This window comes from Microtus pennsylvanicus, chromosome 9, assembly GCF_037038515.1.
Source record: "Microtus pennsylvanicus isolate mMicPen1 chromosome 9, mMicPen1.hap1, whole genome shotgun sequence".
In the NCBI taxonomy this organism is placed as follows: Eukaryota; Metazoa; Chordata; class Mammalia; order Rodentia; family Cricetidae; genus Microtus; species Microtus pennsylvanicus.
This window is the reverse complement of record NC_134587.1, coordinates 85,039,234-85,061,708: the sequence shown is the minus strand read 5'-3', so window position 1 is coordinate 85,061,708 and position 22,475 is coordinate 85,039,234. Positions and strand designations below refer to the sequence as shown.

Here is a 22,475-nt window from a genome sequence, read left to right as displayed (position 1 = left end):
TCGTTCCAGACACTGTTTAATAAGGCAAGGGGGCACTTGCTCTTGGCATTATTTCAAACTCAGGGCGGTCTGGGCCACTCTAGGCTAAGAGGTGGCCCTCTGAGGACTCTTTCCAGCAATTCGATTGGTGTCTAAAGTTTGATTTGTACAAATTCCAGAAGAATGAAGGAGACGTTTCTGTAAAATACCCCGGATAATAGAATGGGGGTGTAGAAAACAACAGCCATAACTGCTGTGAGCATGTGCACGCTGTTTCCAGTTAGGATGGACGGTCTCTGTTGAAACGCATTGTGGTCTAAATCCTTTGGCGAATAAGCAGGCAGTGAAGCTCATCTGCCAGCGCAGGGTTCAGACGGCAAGCCTTCAAAGTGGAGAGAGAAGAAAGTCGGGTATCTGACAAACTCTCACTGCTTAGTACTTCGCTTTAAAAATACACACACACAATTTTAAAATTAAAACTAAAGAATTATTAAAACGAGAAATAGAAATCACTTTTGGTCTCAAGCTGTTATATATGTGAACAACAGAATCTATAATAATTCAATTTTAAAACACACAGTCTTATTATGCCTACATCATGATAGGGTGCGTGATTCTAGAAGGTCAAGTGTTTGGCAGGAACATCAGAGATTATCTGCTACATGGCACCATTTGGAGCAGCAATTGTCTCTTCAGTGCCGGGGATGTTGGTCTTACACTATTTGCTTAGCTTCTTACTCTCAGCCAGAATTTATCTTCTAAGAAAAAACCTCTGTATTTGTTCTGAGACAGTGAAGTCAAAAGATTCTTCCTTGCACTGAGCTGAAATTTCCCTCCACATACTTTAGAAACATTGTGGAATCTGTGAGAATGCGCATTGCTTAGAGATACCCAAGGGACCATGTCTCTTAAGAGTGAGCTGCCACCAGACAAGTGTCCCTGGACTGATGTCTGGGCTTCTGCCATCTTACTGCCTTCCTTTGGTGTAGCTCCAAGTCCCCTCCCTCCCCACCACAGTTCCTTTGTGCAGGACACTCTCAGTTCAGTGACCACCACTGTCAGGATGCCGCCATGCTTGGCTCTCGATGAAACATAAACCTCATATGGCGTCACTAGCTTGCTGCCTCTTCATCAGCACCTCCCATAGTATCCAGTGGGCTCACTGATACTGTGTCTACGTCTAGGCTGGTGCACAGCAGTGGGGTTCTCATCCCCAGCAGGTAGAAAACCATTCTCATATTGCTGATTGTTTACTGCCCTTGTAGAGTGTTTATACCAAATACTGGGTCCTTTAAACTAGATGTTCCCCCAGATCTAGAACATGAAATTGTATTGGTTTGGAGATTAGCATGGTGCAAAAAGGTTTATATTTTTAATAAAGTTCCTTTGCTCACACTCATTTCTCACATGGAAAGAAAGGTGTGGTGGTGAAAACCTCAGACATCCATTGTGTTTGTTACTTTGGAAAGCTGTTTCCAACACAGTAGCTGAGCTTTGGCAGGTATGGTGGGATCCCACTCCCAGAGACTATGAATTACTTCTTCCAAAATAAGGCCTGGTACTAGCCTCTCATTCCAGAATCTTCGGGGCCCACAGTGGCAGGATTGCCGTGAGTTCCAGGTCAGCCTGGAACATGGCAAGACTTCTGACCACAGAACCACGTGCAGAGTTAATTATGATGCCATTCTAATGTGTGCTCAAGAATGTCATGGACATAGGAGCATAAAGCACACACAGTTTTTAAAAAATTCACTGCAACGTCCCCCTTCCCCAGCCCCACCGAAATCTCAGATCTGAAAGTGACCACGTGGATTCAAATGGGAGAGGAAGGAGAGAGGGTTACTGATTACTGATGACCTTATAGTCATGAAACTTTCTCCTGGGTGCGCTGCTTTAAGATATACATTTAATTACAATACTGGAATGGAGGTGTAGGTTTAATCGTTTTTTGGTTTTGGTTTTGATTTTGCTGAAGGCACAAACATTTAGGCCCTAAAGGTGCAGGTGGCAGCAAATTTAAGGAGACTAGTTTACATCAAAATGGGACTTTTATCATCTGAGCTTAATAACCAGCAGACTAACCATAGACAGGTTTTCTGCACAGTGAAAAGGCAATGGTTTCCAGTTAGGTCAGTTTCTAGATCATCCCCAAACTTACCTTAGAGTAATAGTGCTTGGCAGATGCTTCATCTTTCGTGATGCCCAAGCCAAGCTGGAGACACCGTGCGTAGTAGAAAGAGGCCATGGCCATACCTTTGCAGATAAACTCTGGGAGACAGTCCGTGACTTGTGCTATCATGGGGATGTCTTGAACCTCATCGTAGTCCGCTATCCTGAAGGGACGTGAAAGATTGAAGAGGATATCAGTCATGGTTTATGTTTTCACAGATCCATCTGTGGGAATTCTCTGCTCAAAATGTTGCTACTACCCTTTTGAGAAGTTTGCTGTGGGGTGAAGTTATGCAATACAATGTGCTAATAGCAGGCAGGGACAAACTTAGACCATAGCTTCCTGGTGGGGACACTCGTAGGGATCAGCCATCAAAGAAATTTTGTGCTCATTAATATTTTAAGAATATCATTATCTTGTGGATAAATTGAGTAGGGGATAAAAAAGAACCCTGTATTCCCTTGTGCAGGGAGCAGAGGAAGCCCCAACTGAGTGAAGTCATGAGGGAATGTGTATTTCGACATGGGCACAGCCATGCTAGAAACTCCAAGGACTCGGGCCCATGGGACAATTGGTAAAACTGTTACCCACTGGGCCAGGCTGGAAAGATATGGCAAAGCGACTGAAGTGTGTGCAAAGACTAGCAGCTGCGGCTTCCTCCTCCCAGATGTTTGCAGCTGGAGACTGTTCCCTCCAGGACCTTCAGCCAGCACAAAACACTGAGGTTCCAGGTTGAGGAGGTAGCAGAACCACATCCCGCCCCCAACTGTATTTTATTTAACTCGTGTCTGTCCTTTCCTCCTAGGGTCCAAGCTGCTGTAAAACATGGCACCCTTGGTTCATACAAGGAAACATCAGCCTTACAGTCATCACACAGGCCCACCTTAACACTGTAATAAATTTGCAGATTTTTCTTGAAAAAAAAAATGTTCAGTAGGAAAGAAGCCAGCCTTTGCAAACTATACACAAATACGTGGAGTTGTGTGAGAAGGACATCTGGTCAGCTTCATGTTGGCTACAACGTTAGGGGTATTTCAAAGTTCTACAAATTTTTAAGATCTGCTCAGCAGACAAAGGTACTTACAAGCCTGAAGAACTGAGTGTAAATTAACCCTCAAGACCCACATAGTGGAAGGGTCCAACCATGTTGCTCTTTGGCCGTCAGATGGATGCCATGGCGTGTGCGCATGCACACACAACAAAGGAATCATTGTAATGCAGGTTTTAAGAACTGTTCAAAATCTTCAGATGGGCACTGGCTGGGAATACCAGAGGTGGTTCCTTCAATGGCCTGCTGCCCGGAAGCTAAGATGTCCGGGAGGGGAAGGGAGAAACTCTCCATGTCTGGTCCTCCGTGGGGTGGGGGGATGGGAACACGTCTGGGACTATGGACAGCTCACCCACAGTCTGGTGGGCACTCTAGAGCACCGTGGACTTTGTCTGGGTCCGTCTCCACGCTTGTACAGCATGGATAAATATGGATAAGTATATGTAGGCAATAGAATGGAGCCCTATGGAGTCAGAAGAGTTTCCGAAGAATTCCTAAGATGCGGTGTAAGCCGAACAATGCCGCGTTCGTGAAGCTTTATTTCAACTACACAGTAATGGAAGTACGGGACTGAGGAGTATAGGAAGAGATAAAGATTTCTTCCTAGGCATTTCCACTGTGTCAGTTTATCATGAGAAACTCACTTCAGCTGATGGCTCTGAAATCCTGAAGGTGAATGGCATAGAATTGCCCTTTTCAGTATGGGCAGAAGTAGCCACACTGGCTATTCACTTGAATCTTAACTGGTTTAAATTTTCAGGCCACAGTGGCAGGAGGGTATTTAAGGTCATTGAGCACTTGTCATTTCAACCCTGAAAAAAGTTTTGTTGGACAGATCTGGAATAACATCAAGTACTTGGAAACCCCTCTACTTACTACTCAAGTGTTATTGTGGCTTGAATGTGTCCCCTGAAACATTCATGTATTTCCACTGTCACAAAATTCAGAGGTGTTTAAGTCACAAGGGCCTGCCTCATTCATGAGACTAAGGCCCAGCTATAGAAGGCTGCACACAGCCTTTTGGGGGGGTTGCCCTTTGACACCCTGAATATGAGGACACGACACCCCACCTCTGGAGAAATGCAGGCCTCATCAGCCAACTGAACTTCTCAAAACTTTGATCTCAGACTTGTGGGCTCCAGAAATGTGAGAAACAATTTCTCTTCGTTATAAACCATCTGTGGTGGTGGCATAGCAACGCAAAACAAACCAAGACACTCGCCTTTTGGAAAATGCAACACACTTGGTAAAAAACTTCATCTTGTAATAGTACTCCACGAGAGTCCCCTGGGCGTAGACATTCCCTCGTTCCGCTGCTTCCCGTAAGCACTGCAGGGCGGCCTCCGTGTTCTGGTGGATTCCCTGACCGTAAAAGTACATGAGACCAAGTGCACCCTGGGACTCCAGATTCCCATTGCCACAAGCTTCCGAATGCCAGAAAAATGCCTGAGAAATCACAATTTCATTTTGTTATCTGCAGGGTGAGATGACGAGGGGGTTCTAGAAAGAAAAAGTTCTAGAGGCGTGGTTAGGTGACAGGTCTCCAGGAACTAGCTGTACAGTTGCCCTTGGCTGTATTTACATGGGTGTGGAACCCATGCGCTTGGAAGTGCTGAAGTGAGTGTCACAGGCCAGCATTGTTCGTGGCAAAAGAGTGCTCATGTTTTTATCTTTTGACATGTATTCATTTATTGTGTGTGTGCATGTGATCTGTGACAGTCAGTTCTCTCCTTTCTCATGTGGGTTCTGAGGCTCAATCTCAGGCCATCAGGCTTGGTGGCAAGAATACATAACTGTGAGCCATCTCACTGGCCCGGCCTTTTTGTTTCTTGTGTGACCTGAGAACCTAGGAGAAAGATAGTGCCACCCACATTAAAAACAGGTCTTCCCACCACACCCTAACCTAGATAGTCCCCCCTCCCCCCACATAAGCCCAGAGGCTTCACTCCTCCGTGATTCTACAGCCAGATTAACTATCACATGACCTACCACTCTGAATCTGATGTAAAGACATTAGGAGTAGATGCTGAGGATCAGCAGAACATCCCTGGCTGTTATCTGCCTCTTAGGAATTTGCCCTTAACCCTGCACTGACCAGTAGCCCTACATTTCCTTCTCATTGTAGGATTTCCTTCCAATTATCGTCATGAGACTACTGAAACAGAAATCCAGTGGCTATAACTTTTAATTCCTGGTATGTGTTCTCGCCAGTGTCATTTTGTGCTTTCTCAAATCGGAGGAAGCATCTCTTTACTCAAGCTTCAAAGGTTCTGGCCATTATTTCAGGAGTGTGCCTTTTCTTTTACTTTTTGCAGTGCTGTGCTTTGTTGGTTTAACCTTTTTTAGCAGACGCCAGATTTTCGTACCCATACTCTCCTTTGGTAGAAGCAGGGACAGCAGCAGCTGTACATGCTGGAAAGGGTGGAGCCGAGCTCTCAGATTTTTGATGGTTAATCTTGACTGTCAGTTGGGTTGGGTAAGAAATCCCGATGCAGTGAAGCACAGTTTTGGATTTCCATGTGAGGGGTTTCCAAAGGAGATTAAGGGGGTTGAATCTGACACCAGCCAATAGCATCAGGGCCAGGAGGATGTCTGCTTCTTGGCTGCAATGAGGTGAGTGTCGGAGACCAGTTTCAACAAGTATACCACCGCGTACCAGAGTAGGGGTTTGGAGGGTAGAAAAGTGAGTGAGGAGGAAGAAGACAAGAGTGAAAATAATAAAGCAGAAACACAGGACAGTACCAGGAGGGAGTTCCAGTGAATACTGAAAAATTCCAACATTTAATTTTCCATATACTTTTATACCTCAATACAAGGGGGGGGGGGGAGAGGAAGGCAAAAGACTGCTTTAACTGATACAAAGGACAACCAGAACAGTTACCTGCTTTAATACTTTGAGCCATCAAGCCATTAATTCATGAGAAAAGCATTCTGTTGTTTAGGCAGTGAACCCACAAAGTATCCTGAAGGTAGCCACTCGCTGGGTCAAACCTCTTAATTCACAAGAAGGAGCGGAAGTATACTTGAATTCTCTAACCTTTAGTTAGGGTGGAGTGGGATCATCTTAACGTCAAAAACACCAAGCAACCACACCCTGGTCAGGGTATGTAGCCATGCTTGTCAACAACTTTGAGCAAGCTGAAACTCTCAGACACGGTTTTGGGCCTCCACAGGTAAGCACTAAGTTGTTGTGGTGATGGGAAGTCAAAGATGGGGTCCCAAAGTATGAGCTGCCCCTACATTGTTCAGGAAATGTAAGCGATATCCAAGTCTACACACTTACTTCACAGTGTCTTCTCTGGAAAGAACCAGCGAAGCGATTATGAATCTAGATGCTATATCGCTAGTGTTCAAAGGAAGAGGGTTGGGATACAGGTCAGTATTTGAGCGCTAGCAAGGCTGGGGTTTTGCCAGTACCAAAATAAACACATTTTTAAAGATGGGACAAGAAAGTTACCTTTTCTAACTGTTTGGGCTCTTTCATTGAATAAAACAGTCCCAGACTACTTTGCGCCTTCACACTGGCTTTGGGGTTTCCATTGTCTGCAGCAAACAGCCAGAGTCTGAGAGAGAAAACAAGGGGAGTTATTCTTTGTTGCAGCCTTTTGAAGCCCACAGTTTTACTTCCAGAGATCATTACCTCTCTGCTTCATCATCCGATCGTTTCACACCTCTCCCTTCAAAATAAGCTCTTCCAAGGTTGTAAGCAGCAGCGAATTTTAAGTGTACTGTCTGGGGGCATGGAGAATCGAGGATTTTCTTCATATAGTACACTCCTTTTTCCTTCCACAAAGGAAAAGAACAAACAAACAAACACTAGTCTTTAGCTCAAATGGAATGCCTTTCTTCCTATAGTGTATAGTGTTCAAGTTTACCACGTGTGTAGAAGATCACAGATCTATGCTTAGGAGTATGTTTATTATGGGTTTTCAGGGGGAGGCAAGGAGAGAAAGGTTGTTTAGATTGTGTGCTGATTGCATTCCTGGAAGCTGCGGAGTGAATATCTTACACTACCTTCTCTAGCCCGCATTCTACTGAGTGTGTTCCTTAGTGACAGATGTCTAAAATGCCAACCTTCATGTGGCATCAGGACCGTGACACAGTTTGCATTCTAATTAAGAGTGACAAAACATCTCTGAGTAAGGGGAGGTTTTGTGAAGAAGCCTGACAGCCCAAGTTTGATCCTGGAATCCACATAGTAGAAGAGGAGCTCTCCTCTGGCCTCTATGTGTGTTATGTTGTGGGTGTGGGTGTGCATGCACCCATGTTGTTTTTGTAGAGGACTCTAGTTTCTTTTTTTTTTTTTATTTTCGAGACAGGGTTTCTCCGTAGCTGTTTTGGTTCCGGTCCTGGAACTAGCTCTTGTAGACCAGGCTGGCCTCGAACTCACAGAGATCCACCTGCCTCTGCCTCCCGAGTGCTGGGATTAAAGGCGTACGCCACCACCGCCCGGCTCTAGTTTGATTCTTAGCACCCAAGTTGGTGGCTCCTAACTCCCTGTGCCTCCAGCTCCAGGATATTCACTACTCACTTATGACTCCTATAGGTACCTGCACTCACATGTACACGTACACATACAGTGCAATTAAAAGTAAAATCATTTTTGAAAGTCAAAATAAAAGAGCATCACTAAGGCATTCTCATAGAAAGCCACCCAACAGTTACCTAAGGTGTGGCAGTTCCTCAGCCAATTGTCTGTGGCTCTGAATCTGCTCCCTGACCTTTTCCAGTCCAGAAACTCTGTCCATCCCATGGCCTTACTAATCTTCAGAAATGACTCCTGTTAGCTAAACCAAGACAATGAATTCCTGGCATTGGGTACTTCCTTTCTGGTCCACACACCACAATGCCAAGGCATTTCCGGGTCTCCGGAGCAAGCATCTTGTTCTGACTTTCTCTCTTTCGTTTCTCTGTCATCATTTAAGCCTCCACTCGAATGTAACTGTTCTGAATGGTGTTCCACAATCCCAGTGTCTTTGTTTTCTCAACCAATATTTGTTATTTCAAATGCTACCCATGGCCCCCAGTTTGTTTTCTTGGGCTGGGTGCTAATCCTGACTGCTGTGGAATGATCCTCTTATACACGATAAAGATTTGCCAATTAAATTGATGTAATAAAATGTTGATTGGTCGGTAGCCAGGCTGTCCATTAGCCAGGCAGGAAGTATAGGTGAACAAGCAAACTAAGGATGATGGAAAGGAAAAGGACAGAGTCAGGAGTCACCAGTCAGAAAAAGAGGGAACAGGCGATGAATGTGCCATGCTAATAAAGGTACTGCCATGTGTAAATAAGGAATATGAGTTAACTTCAATTGTAAGAGCAAATTAGTAATAAGCCTAAGCTATTGGCTTAACATTTATAATTCATATAAGGCTCTGTGTGGGTAATTTGGAAAGTAGCTGCCAGGTATTTGGGAAGAGGTAGGTGGACAAGCAGCATCCATTTTCACCTGGGGCAGGAGGACTTAGCCAACAGCCTAAAGCTAAGGCCACTGAAGGCCATAGCTGAACTCAGCAGCAGAGGTCTATTTGGACCCTTGAGTTTAGTTGGTAACTTCAGCTGTCACAGTTGGATCCAGTTATCTGCCTTCCCACCTATTCTCAACTCCACAATGCCCTTTGCAGTCTCCCCTTACTCCAGTTGCTCTCTCAACTGAAATGGTCTAGTTGGCAATAAAATCCCCAAATTCTCCTTCCTCCACTTCTTTTACTTCCTGTGCCTAAACTCTGTGGTTTCATGAGGCTCTCTTTAGAAAAGGTAACATACTAAATGTTCCAATATATTATAATATTAAATATATTATAATGCTCAAAGATGGAGCTGGCTTTGTTTTCTCTTTTTCCCTCTCATCTCTGCCCTATGTATAAAAAGATACACAGAGTATCTACTTAGATAATTATAAAAGTAACTGATTCATAGTTCATAGAACCCACCACTTTTCTAGATCTCTCATTTTCCTTGCCACAGGTCACATCCTAACACCTGCAGGAAGGCTTTGGCTCTGGGTTTAGGTTTCCTCGTGTCATTCCAATGTTTGATCTGACTTAGTGACCATGAGGAAAGAAAAACCATGTGCTTCAGCCAGAGAGTTAATTGTCATATACAGGGCACCTCCAGTGTCCCCTGCCTACACTCCATGTCCCCTAGGCAACCATGGTCATGCCTTAACTATTATCTGACTATCATCTGAAACCACAAGGCACATGCTGTACATGTGTCATTCCATAGTCATCTGGATTTCCTTCAGTTCTCATGAGTGGTCAGGTCCCAGACTGAAGTCCTGGTGTGGGATTCCCCATTGTAGGCAGCGTCTGCCTAAAATGTCCCTCAGGTATATAATGTGTCCCTTTTCTCTGGCTAGTTTCCATACTTTATCTTTGATTTTCAGCAGTTTGGCTGTGATGTGAGCCAAGAAAAGTAGTATGTGTGTGTATTTGTGTATGTGTGTGTTTATGTGTACATGTGTGTGTGTCACCTGGGATTCATAGAACTTTCCTGTTCCCTTCTAATTGTAGTTTTCAAGACTAATCTAGTTTACTCTGGTGTAGTTTCCACAGCCTGTAAATTTTGCTCATTATGTCTTGCCCAGATTGAGTCATTATTTTCCATAGAAAGATTTATGCAAAATCATGGTTCTCAACAACTTTTACCTTACTCCTATTATGGAGGGTTTTATTGGGAGTGGGGTGGGGAAAGATGGTCAAGCTCTGTTTCATGTAGTTCCAAAAATAACCTGAGAATCGGTAAAATACCTTTCTTTTATCTTTATACCTTTTTCACAGTGTTTAGCTTGCAAGCAAACTTTGAGGGAGTTGTGAGGGCATAGAAGTTAGAATGAAATATGTACTTTTTCCAAAAATTTTCATCCCTCTACCTCTCCTTCTCTCCCTCTCCAAAGCTCCCATGTGCTCTCCCTCCCTCCCTCCCTCCCTCCCTCCCTCCCTCCCTCCCTCCCTCCCTCCTTCCCTCTCTCCCTCCCTCTTCTTCCTCCCTCCCTCCTTCCCTCTCTCCCTCCCTCTTCTTCCTCCCTCCCTCCTTCCCTCCCTTTTCCCCTCTCTCTCTTTCTCTCTCTCTCTTCCTCTCTCTCTCTGTATGTGTGTGTGTGCATGTGAGTACAGGTGCCTGTAGAGGTCAGAAAAACACAACAGAATACCTAGGAGATGGAGTTACAGGTTGTTGTGAGACACCAATTTGGCTGCTAAGAATCAAACTCTGGTCTTCTGCAAGAGCAGTAAGTGCCATTAAGGGTTGAGCCCTTTCTCCAGCTCCTGTTTTGATCTTTTGACATAAAACGTCTTGGGAGCTGTTTTAGAGGTGTACAGGAAATAGCTGACTTATATTTTAGAAAGATGGCCTTGGTGGCTGTAAGAATGATAAAGTGTGTTTTATAATACAATCCAGGTGAGGAGCGTCGTGGGTCTGAAGAAACATTAGGTCGGGGTAAAGGTCTGGGACAGATATAAAGGATATTCAAAAGACAGCATGAACAGCTGATCACAGAAAATTTGCTCCTGCTTGTGAGAAGATTTTGCCTATATCATTCTCTTAACTTTAAAAGGCTGTGTTTTAGGGAAAGAGTAAATTTGATTTTTCAAAATAGGCTTACCATGAATAAATGAAGCATTTCATGGAATTTTTAGCTCATGCTGAAACCACGAGGACTTCCTTCATTTAAACTATAGAAGCAGTATGGTGCATTTACAGGTTTCCTCATGTTGAATCACTAAACTTCTGGCGGAAATTCTAGGCTGTGATGTATACTCTCCTTCCCCAGCATCACTGAGTGCATTTGTGACAGGGGGAAACATTTTACCCCAGTAACAGGTGGGTGGCATGGTGATTTTTCTCAGAAGACAGACTCTTTCTCTAGTTAAGTTCCTTGAAAACTCACTGGAAGTAGGACCTTGATGAACAGTGTCGGCATGGGGCCACAAGGGCGGATACGCAGAGTCTACTATAGATCTGATAGCTAGTCATATAACATTGAACAAAATAGACACACCTCCTGGTGTGTCAAGCTTGCCTTCCAATGAGGGATCAATAAGTTAAACAGAAAATAAGACATTAAGTAGCCATTACAACTATGAAGAAATAAAGAGCAGTATTTTACAGTCTAAGGAGAAAACATCTCATCAAAGACCGGAATTAACAGAAGACACATGAAAGGATGGGAGTGAGGCTCTGGGGGAGAAAGTGGGACCAGCTTACTTGTCTTACAGAAGAAAGCAAAAGGAGAGAACACAGAACGGGCAGGAAGGGGCAGGGGCAGGAAGGGGCAGGGGCAGGAAGGAGCTGGTAGGGTTTCGAAGAATCATGATAGCTTGTTTAGGAAGCAATCCTTCATGGATGACAACAGCCTTGACCGACAGACAGATTGAAGTTGGTAGTCAACCATTTCTTTGGTAAGTTTAAATTTTTCTCTTTTTTTTTCTGATAAATTCTTTTTGGCCAGAGGTGACTGTATCAAAGATTTTAAAATGACGTGCCTGTGAATATTAATTCATCACTATAATTTTCTTTAGTACTTACTTCTAAACTTCACATTAAATGATGCTATAACTCTTGTGATGGTTGAACTTGAAATGATTTCAATGTAAACAGGGGAGCTGCTCGAACGCACAGATAAAAATAAAACCAATGCTTGGAAATGATTTTCATTCTGGAGGAAGACATGGGACGTTGCATGGCGTGGATGCATGATGAACATGCTATGGCATCAGCTTGCTTCGTGGAGAAATGGCTACCTCACCCATAACTCCTCTGTTAGGTCTTCTCTTCTTCTAATTCTTAGTTAATTTTGGCAGCCAACTGACTGAGATCTTGTAACAAAGAAGCACGTGAGGTGGCAGTAGCGTGAACGTCAGAACTGGTCTCGAGACTTTTAACCGTCTTTTTGTATTTTATCTTATATTATATTTTATTATATTTTTTTTCTAATTAACGTGCATATATATGTGGGGTGAGCGCAAGTCATGGTGTGTGTGGGGTTAAAAGATAACTTTTGGGGGGAGTCAGCTCTCTCCTATCACCAGGTAGGTCCCAAGAGTGAAATCAGACCCTGAGGTTTGACAGCAAACACCGTTATGCACCTAGGATCTCCTATGGATACATTCTGATACCCTGATAACATTCTTTCAAAGAACTCTGGGTTTTGTAACAATTTAATGTTGCTATAAAAATAATACCCTTGAAAACCTAGCAGGTAAGGGAAGACAGCTGAAGAAGGTGTAACAGATTTTTTCTTCCCTGTGTTGGACACGATGCTATTTAATAAATCCAACAGATCAAGGGAAAACAAAATCAGAAGAGACAACCTTGTTTTGCCAGATGTTAAGATGTCCGAGTTAATCAGTCAGTTCACAGGTCTAATAGTTTCACATCATCAGCTCTTCATCTTACCCGTGATTCATCTTGTTCAAAATGTTTTCGAGAGTGGGTTTCAATACGGCTCCCTAAAAGCTGTTTTATCATTTGAAGATCGAAAAAGATGGATGGAGTGAGGATGTCTACTTACGTTCCTGACCTTAATTGTTTTACTTTGCTCATCTTACAGAGCTGGGGATAGAGCTAGATCATCACACAGCTCTGAGCTAAACTCCCAGCCGATTTAACATAGACTGAGGGCTTTAATGGGCAGAGGAAATGGAAACTACCTCAGAGAGTACAGTTAGGATGGTACATGCAAACGTAGGGAGCCCTGCTTGAGCCCAGTCTCCTATGTATATGATTTAAGTGACTAAGTGGCTTTTTCATCTCCAGCACTGTTTTGTTGTTGTTGTTTTGGTTTGGTTTTTGAGACAGGATTTTCCTGGCTAACAGTCCTAGCCTACAGCCTCTGTAGACCAGGCTGACTTTGAACTAACAGAGATCTACCTGCCTCTGCCTCTCCCTCCTGAGTGCTGGGAGTAAAGGTGCGCATCACCACTGCCTGACCCTCTCCAGCACTGTTAACCAGCAATTGTTGGTACCCATATTTTCCATGATAATCTTAGTTCATATGCTGACTTGGCTGGAGAAGCTGGATTTCAGCTACCAAGGGGCATCTCCTAACTTTGTTCACGTTGCTTCCTCTGTCTAAATGCTTTTTTTTTTAAATTGGAAAGGTTCAGTCTATGCCACCTGTTTGATGGAAACCTTCCTGGCTGCACCTTTGTATCCGGCACGTGTGTATCTTAGTCTATAATGTCGCTTAGTGTCACTAATAGTCTTCCTCAGACCGCCAATCCCTACTCTTCTCATCTTTGGTTATCCGGCACCTCGGACTGTTCTGACACCATCTGTAGTGTTGATGTGGTAAAGACTGAGTAAATAATCCATTAAGCCAATAGACTCAATCTGTGCAGTTCACAAGTGCTGAGTCCGTAACTCACAGGTTGCATTTAGTAAGTGCTGCTAGCACAGGAAGTGGGGATGGATCTTTAAAGCTTCGTTTATGCCACTAAAACATTTTGTTTGTTTTATTTTGTTTTAAGACACACACACACACACATACACAAACACACACACACCCAGGTATTTTTCCTGAATGTATTTCTATGCATCATACACATGCCTGGTTCTCGTAGAGGCCAGAAGGGGGCACCAGATCCCCTGCAACTAGAGTCTCAGATATTGTGAGCTGCCATACCAGTGATGGGAATTGAGCCTCGGGCCTCTGGAAGAGCAACCAGTGCTCTTAACCACTGAGTCATCTCTCCAGCCCCTGTTTGTTTGTCCTTTAAAAATTATTTTAAGTCATGTGTGTATGTGCATATGTGTATGGGGGGGCAGTGTGCATATGGGCACCGCAGTCATGGAGACTACATCCTACCAACTTTAAACAAGTAGTTAATAAAATACTTGCATTTAGTGCAAATATTCCTCTTATCTACCATTCATCCATTCATTTCATTGCACGATAAAAAAGAGTCAAAAGTAGAAAATTTGGGCACCTAAAGTGTAGGCCCCACTGATAGCTTTCTACAAGATGAAAAAGAAGAAAATGAATAAAGGATGTCTCTGTGTTCTGTGTTTTTATATGTTGCTATTCAGTCTTGTTAACAGCTCTGTTAGGTTAATGACTAATTTCGTAAATGTACATAATATTTGAAATTTACATAAAATATTCAATTGGTAATGTGTTGCTAAAATTTTTGTATTGACAAGGGGTCCATTCAGTGCTAGGTCTAGATTTAGCTCAAATGTGGACCATAGTCAGTCATCGAGGTCAACTATGGCTAAGGGTGTGATGACATTTTATTTGTATTTTAATAAATAAGGCTTTGCCCGAAGACGAGAGCGCAGAGCTAAAGCCACTAGAGGCCAGGGAGAGGTGGCTCACACCTTCAGTCCCGGGACTTCGGAGACAGAGGCGGACAGATCTCTGTGAGTTTAAGACTACTTTGCGCTGCACAAGATCCAGAAACAGATCCAGGCAGTGGTTGGCTCACACCTTTGATCCCACTGTTTGGGAGTCACACAGCTTTAAGACCAGATCTAGGGAGGTGGAGACAGGAGCGACATGGTTGGGTAGAGAGAGGAATATAAAGGGGAAGAGACAGGAGCTCACTGGAGTGTGGAGTCGGAGGTTTGGTGGAGACACAGTGCGGTCTCTGCAGTCTGGGGATCGACCCTTCGGTCTGAGCATTGGTAGAGGGAAGAGGTCTCTCTAGTGGCTGACTGTTCTGTTTCTCTGATCTTCAGCTTTAATCCCGGTATCTGTCTCTGGGTTTTTATTATTTGTGCTACACAAGGGAGAGGGGCAATGGCAGTCCTATCTCCAAGGCAGTTTATTCTTATCTTAGAGAGTTCAGAAATATAAATTCATATTCACAAGACCAGACTGTAAGCCAAGGCTTGAAACCTGTGGGGAAGTCGAGGTTAGAAAACCCACATACACTTAGAATTTGGAATTTGAGACCCTTATGGATAGGACAGATTTGCTCATGAACACAGAAAGATATGTCTAAGTAGTCTTGAAAATTAAAAATTAAGTTTTTAATTGTTATTTGGATAGCATTTGAAATTTATTTGTACAATGAGAAAAAAATTGGAGAAATTCAAATTGTAATAATGTTCTTCAGAACTCAGTTTCTTTACCCTCTGTCTTCAACAAGATAACTTATATAGGCCTAAAATTATTATTCATGAGCAAATGATTTCAGTGCAGGTATTAGAGTGATAATGTAGATCATTACATTCTGTAGAAGCATTTTATGTGTATTTTAATAAATAACGATTGCTTGAAGATCAGAGAGTAAAGATCAGAGAATAAGCCCCACTGGTCAGCCTTACAGACCAGGCAGTAGTAACAAACACCTTCAATCCTAGGAGCCACACTAGTTGCCATAGAAACCAGGTGGGCCATGCCTTTAATCCCAGCCCTAGAAATGATTACAAAAACGGGACACAGTCTCATTCTGAGATTCCTGGAGGCAGGATCGCCATTTCGGACTGAGATAGAGGTAAGAGCCAGTGGCTGACGGCTTTGCTTTTCTGGTCTTCAGGTTGAAGCCCAATATCTCTGAGATTTTATTGAACGTGCTTCAATATTCATTAACAAGAAAGGGCATTCACAATTATTATAGTAAAAGAGGTATTACAAATTGATATATATTGTATGTTTTCCCCCAAAGTGTTTGTTAATAAATCTATATGTATGCGTGTTATCTATGTGTGTGTAAGCACACATATATATGCAATACACATACACAGTTATTCTTTGACATCCTCAGCAATTGGTTCTAAGACCTCCATGCATACCAAAGTCATGGATGCTCAGATCCCTATACAAAGTGGCCCAGTATTTGCATATAATAAGATACATCCTGTCGAATATTTTGTTATTGATAGATTGCTTATAAAATACAGAAAACTTTAATATAGGACTGTACTATCCATTCCATTTTAATGTTTTAATTTTTATTATTTTTTAAATTAAAGTTTCAGTGGGGGTACATATATGCCACGGTGCACGCGTGGAGACCAGTGGGCAATTTTTGCAGCTCAATTCTCTCTTTTAACCTTGAGGGCCAGGGTTCGAACTTAGGTCGTCTGACTCGCTCAGCAAGCACTTCCACCCACTTAGCCATTTTGCTGACTCATATCATTTTGGATGCCCTTTGTCAATAAACATAATCTATGTCATATTAAACCCTGCATCGTAATCGGGTACCAATAGCAAGTATTCACATTTGGTGGTAGAATTTGAAGCGATTCAGTTTTTATTTTCTAAATTTTACCTACATTCATATAGCTTTGTAATTATTTTTTAAGAATAAGGAAAAATATTTTCAACAGCTCATTGAGAGCTAGTGGTAGCAATGAGCATTTTTTGGTGGTTGAATTGTAAGTAGAAGCTTACAAATGACCCTTACAGACTCTCACTGTGCAACTGAGAAAATCTATGACAAATCGTCTATGTCATTTCTCAGGCAAAATTACCAAAATCTTTCCCCAGAGTGCCTACTTCTGACTTTGGCCTCTCAGAATGGAAAACTATAGACATTTGTGTGACTTGCACAGCATATAAGAATTCTTCTATGTAAATTTTATGTGAAATTTCTAACGTGAACATTCACTGGATGTCTATAATTTTTTCAGGAAACATCCGAACATATAGAAGGGCACATTGTTTGTCATGAGATCTATATTCAGAAAAATAATCTGAGCTCTTGACCATCCCTAGACCGCAATAAAGGAAACTCTGTGCTAAACTGTTTTCCGTGAGAGATGGACCAGTCCTGAGAGGCATCCAGTGAACTAGAAGTGGTAGGGAATATTCCCTTGCTCACCATGTAAAGAAAAACACAGTGGCACCTTCAACATGGAAGCTTTTCTTGAGGATAAGTCCCTGTTCTTCATACTGAGGAGGACACCACTGAAAAACCAGAACCTTCTGTAGTAGTTGGGGATGGCCACTCAAGTTCAAGGACAAAGAGGTTCACTGTTTCTGACAGTTGAATCTAGTTATGTCAAAAAAAAACTGTTTAAGTTAGATTTGGAGCTGAAGGAGGACAAAGTGGAAAGGGATCAAAAGAAATTAACTTTGTCTTTTACACATGTGTACAGTGACAGCAGTAATCATTCAAATACTAAAAAAATTAAATATTAAGATGTAAAAGTGGAGACAAGCCATTAAAGCACTGCAGTGAAATCTTAAACACGAAGCACAAGACAATAACTTACGGCATCTGAGACAGTCCCCAGCCCGTCATAATACATCACGCCTAGTTGATAAATCGCTTGATGATCGTTCTCCTGGATTTCTTCAAACTGTGCCAAGGCTTCTTCATACCAGCCCTGAAAGCCCCAGAGAATAGTTCATTTCATTATGTGTTTAAAGTAACCCTGGACTCAAGAATCAAATGGTCATCTATGTCTCAGGATTAATAGATGATGCCGCCATATTGGAAATGGCCCAAACTTTTTGCTTAAGTCATCGGGCCGTGCCATCTCTGATAGGTAGTTACACCGAGGCCTCAGAAGATAGTGAGGTCAAAGAAGGTAAGAGAGAAAGGAGGATGTGAACTAATTACTTCCTGAGTCTCAAAGGACCATGAGGGGCTGGGGACAAATTCTTGGGACCTTAAGAAACATCAAAGCTCTGTTACCGAAAACTATATGATAGCACAGAGAATTTTTCTTGTGTCTACCTACCAAGCTATTCCACCATAATTTGAATTAAAGAAATGGTCTCCTCATGATGTGTAAAATATATGAAAAGCTACTTTTCAGGGAATTCCATTATTAATAACATGCAAATAGTTTATGAATGAGCTTACATATTGTGAATCAAACTATAAAATGTATGTTTTCAGTTTGCAGTGTGAAAATGGGTCTTTCCAAATGACTCCTTCAGAATAACTTTAGTGAAGAAAGACCAGATAGCTCCTAAGTCTTACATCTGTGTGCCACACATGGTCACAAAACCATAGCCTATGTGGCTATGCCCGAGTTTCTCAGGCATAACAACGTAAGAAATTCAACTGAAGCTGGGCAGTGGTGGCGCACGCCTTTAATCCCAGCACTTGGGAGGCAAACGCAGGTGGATCTCTGTGAGTTCGAGGCCATCCTGGTCTACAAGAGCTAGTTCCAGAACAGGCTCTAAAGCTATGGAGAAACCCTGTTTTGAAAAACAAAACAAAACAAATTCACCTGAAAGTTTGCCATGACCATCAGCTGCCTCTACTTATTGTGTGACGCTGAGGATGGAACCCAAGTTCTTATCTACCCTATATAATTGTTCCATTAAAACTCAAATAACCCCCAACAATGAAGTACTAACAACACATTTATTAAAAAAAAAAAGACCAAAAATGGTACCTCTTCAAAATAGAGTTGACCTCTTAGAAAATACGCCATAGCATCCCCTCCTTTTATTCTTTCTTTCAGGTACTGCAATGCTGTATTCACCAGATTAGCATGACAGTAATAATCTGAGTCAGAAAGGTAAAAATTGCATTAACCACACAACGTGAATGTTCTCTCTTGAAGCCATACGTAACAGAGAATTCATTAGATGCTGTTAGTATCAGTTTCTTGCCCACTTCTAGTTCCTAAAACTTAGCTCCAAGAAAGAATACGCCCTAAATAAAATCATGATCACGGCACCTAGTGTAACACCTTACATAACCAATAAATGCTCATTGAGTCTGGGACTGCTGTTCCTTGCCAGGTAGGCACTTGAATGCAGTCTCTGCATGCATTGGGCAAAGATGTCTTGTGGGTGAGGCTGATCAAATCAAATGAGCTGGCCATCTTGGGTTTCTTTTTTTTTTTTTTTTTGGACAGGGTTTCTCTGGCTCTTGTAAACCAGGATGGCCTCGAACTCATAGAGTTCTGCCTGCTTCTGCTTCCCGAGTGCTGGGATTAAAGGTGTGCGCCACCACTGCCCGGCTCTCCATTTCAGCTTTTAAGGTTTATATAAATAGCTTTAAATATCCCTTTGCAGTAAAGCACCAAGCCGCACGCTCTGAGGGAAGCAACACCCAGCTTTTCTTTTTTAGAAGCAGATCCTTTAGTCCTGAGGGTAGATCCTAATCAGGCATGGTTGCCAGCCTCCGGGAGAGCCTGAACCGAGGAGAGCTTTGACTACCTCCTCGAAACCAAGGATATGTCTTTCCTTTCCTGTTTATTCTAGCAAAAACGGAATTTCAGCAAAAATATTTTCCCAGCAAAGATTAAACATTCAGATTTTTATACCAGGCTTTTCCTTCTTCCACTGGAAGAATTTGTGTTGTTTGGTAGCATACTGAGACAGAGAGAAAGGGTTTTTGGGCAACTTTTCACTGGTGAGTTTCATCCTGTTTCCACCGCGTGGATCCTGTAAACAAGGAGAACACATACAAGGATTAAATTTTCTTCTTCTAGAAAAGCACGACGGGAGACTTTACTCCTCGGTGGAACCTATTCTAAAAGCATCTAAGCAACATTGCCTGTCCACGGGACCCCGAGTTAGCAGCGATTCCTTTCTGAAGGCGAGTTCACACGTGACCCCTGTCATTCACAACTGCTGCCCCTCGGAGGCAGCCGACAACACTGCTCTCAAAGAGATGGTTCCTGTCACTAGGGACTTTCTGGATCTTTCTAACTGAAGCTTACCGGAGTAATCCATTTCATATGAAAGCCTTTGTCCTTTTTACCTGGGAATACACTGTATTTTAGCTGTGTCGCTCAGTTTTCTCTTCCAGTCTGTATTGGACTGCCATGTTACCAGATGGACCACCGCTGTGTGGTAAATCAGAGCCTTCATATAAAGTGTAGGGGCCACCTCATTTGGGATGAAGGAGTCCAGGTTGGCCTAGGCTGAGGGTAGCGAGGACAGCAAACTCTGTTGTTGCTATGTTTTTTTTCCCCCTTTCTTTCTTGCTTGCTCTTAGCATTCTACTGGTTCAAGTTACTTCCACCAATCAGGAGCCAGCTCCCAGGGAAGGTCTCTGATTGGTGGCCTACAGAAGACCCTCAAGAGAACCTTTGTGTGATTGGAAAGCTGTGTTTATATACTTACAGGATGCTGTTTTAGGCAACAAGCTGCTTCATAAGCGAGAGTGGGACTCAAAAGGAGGAGGAACGATTAAGCAACGACAGCAACAAAGCCACTGAAATGTCTGCATGTGGCAGCAGGGGGTTTGGGGGGGGGGCGGGGGGATGGCTCAGCAGTTAAGAGTGCTAGAGTTTAATTCCCAGCCAACCACGTGGCATTTTTCACAACTGTCTATAACCCTAGTTCCAGGGGGTCAGATGCCCTCTTCTGGTTTATTCAGGCACACTTGGTACAAATACATTCATGCAAGCAAACCACTCATAGCACATAAAATCAAAAGCAATTTTAAAAAGCAACAACGCGAACAAAGTGCTTCCAGAGGATCTTAACCCACTTTGGGTGGGTCACAGCACTTGTCGCTCCAGCTTCAGGAAGTGACCGCCTGCCCTCTTCTGGCCTCTGCTGTCACCTGCACATGTGTGATATTTACATATAAAAATAAAAAAATCCTTAAAAAAATTAAAGTAATTGTATTTCAAGATTTAGGATTCCAATAAGACTGTAAAATTCCCACATGAACAAAGCAACCTGTATAAGACATTTGGAAGGAAACGATGCAGACAGAATGAGAGCTCCCTGTCATTCACAAACTGGGCGGCAGGTCTTCATTTCACTGATGACATTAACACAGTATGCTACTATTTCAAAAGGGCTAGAGCAGCGGTTCCCAACCTTCCGAATGCTGTGACCCTTTAATACAGTTCCTCATGTTGTGGGGACGCCCAGCCATAAGATCATTTTCATTGCTACTTCATAACTGTAATCGTGCCACTGTTTTGAATCATAATGTAAATATCTGAAGTGCAGGATATCTGATGTTTGATCCCCACGGGGGTTGCGAACCGCTGGTTTGGAGAAACCTTGGCAAATTCAAGAAAGGGACTAGAAATAAAATAAAGCACTAACCACGCCTTACCGTATTTAAATTTACGCTGTTGTCTTGGCTTATAAGACTGCACATGACTTCTGTTGCTTTAGTGACTTAAAAAGAAGTACTTCAGAGGGCCTGAAAAACAACAGAGAAATGTTTCATTCAGGCCTACTGAATGTTGGGTTTGTTTTGCCTTGTCTTTTTAAAGTGCTGGCTCCTATAAAACCTGAGGAAATGGTGATCATTTGAACACATGAGGAAACAGGCAGGGCAGGGAGGTGATTCACTTAGTAGTAAAGCTGCTGGTTGGCAAGGGCGCCCTGCCAGCCCACGAATTACTTTGTTTTATCTCTCAAGAAAAAAAAAAGTAGAGTGATCTTAACGTTTGTGTTAGAAATATGGGCCTTCCGCTTTAAGAAGCTGGTCATGTTGAGAGACTGGCTCTGCAGTCTGTAGAAACTGGTGCCACTGTTAACCCTACTGATGGAGACTGAGGTCACTACCACAGTGAAAAGCCAAATTTGAAGCCCGCTTTAATTAAGTAGTGGCCAGATGGATGGCTCCGACCAGGTCCATACCCTGGAAATGGCCGAGGATCAAGTATGGCAAGGGCTTAAGAAGGAGAACCCATAAATCATTGCATTTCCAATAAGGTCCAATCAGGGGCAAGCACACATCCTGACGTAGTTCCTGCCTACACACCTCTCACCCACGTGTGATCGAGCACATCCTGAGCAGATAGGTCAAACAAACTTGTTTGGGGGAGTGAGAAGGCATAGCTTCTTATGTTATCTCCCATAAACATTAACCTCCAGCATTTCAGGAACTCTCTGTCCTTGGGCAAGGGGCTTGCAGATCAGAGGCATTTTTGTTTCATGGATCTCTAAGGCATAGTAATTAAAAATTAAAATGTAATCTTGGCTCTCACAGCTACATCCTCTCAAGTTTGTACCTTGGATGGACATAAAGAACTGACAGCCTATGCTGTGAACACATACATGCAAAGCAAGCCTTGCTCCCCAAAGATATTCTGAAAGTCAGCCTATCTGCTTGGTTTGGGCATTGTCTTTGAAATCTTGGTCCTTTGCCCCAGGCTGTTCATAGCAACTTCCTTAATTTTCAACTCTAGTCTAGTTCTCCTGACATTCTCATAATACGTATAATTGCTCTCCCACGCCTAGGCCTGACCACGGTCCCTACAGTCATGAGGCTGTCTTGGACCAAAGCTAATTTCTGAGGGTCAATTTCCACTCTGATTTCCAACAGGCAGAGCTGCTGGAATAGGTTATTTCAAATTTAGTGCTTCCAAGATGCGAGACAGGAGCTAAGAAAAGATTTTAAATGTGAGCGTCTGGATTGATTCTGCCTCATTCCGACATTCAG

At 42.9% G+C, this 22,475-nt stretch overlaps 1 protein-coding gene across 1 annotated transcript; it reads right to left on the bottom strand.

Annotated features, from left to right (window-relative positions):
• Positions 1–77: 77 nt before the first annotated feature.
• Lrp2bp (LRP2 binding protein) lies at positions 78–21,203 on the bottom strand. Its single transcript, XM_075986709.1, has 9 exons — positions 21,138–21,203; positions 19,381–19,501; positions 18,502–18,614; positions 17,365–17,478; positions 6,838–6,980; positions 6,655–6,760; positions 4,420–4,643; positions 2,138–2,312; positions 78–361 (listed from the first exon to the last, which is right to left on the bottom strand). The coding sequence occupies exons 1-9, from the start codon at positions 21,180–21,182 to the stop codon at positions 296–298; spliced, it is 1,107 nt and encodes a 368-aa protein (XP_075842824.1). The 5' UTR covers positions 21,183–21,203; the 3' UTR covers positions 78–295.
• Positions 21,204–22,475: the final 1,272 nt, after the last annotated feature.

Excerpts from the sequence above, each read along its gene's own strand:
- Lrp2bp (XM_075986709.1), bottom strand. The coding sequence starts at position 21,182 with ATGTGCAGTCTTATAAGCCAAGACAACAGCGTAAATTTAAATACG. Across the intron at positions 18,615-19,380 it reads GTGGAAGAAGGAAAAGCCTG|ATTATTACTGTCATGCTAAT; the intron begins GTATAAAAATCT and ends TTTCTGACTCAG. Across the intron at positions 17,479-18,501 it reads GTCAACTCTATTTTGAAGAG|GGCTGGTATGAAGAAGCCTT; the intron begins GTACCATTTTTG and ends TGGGGCTTTCAG.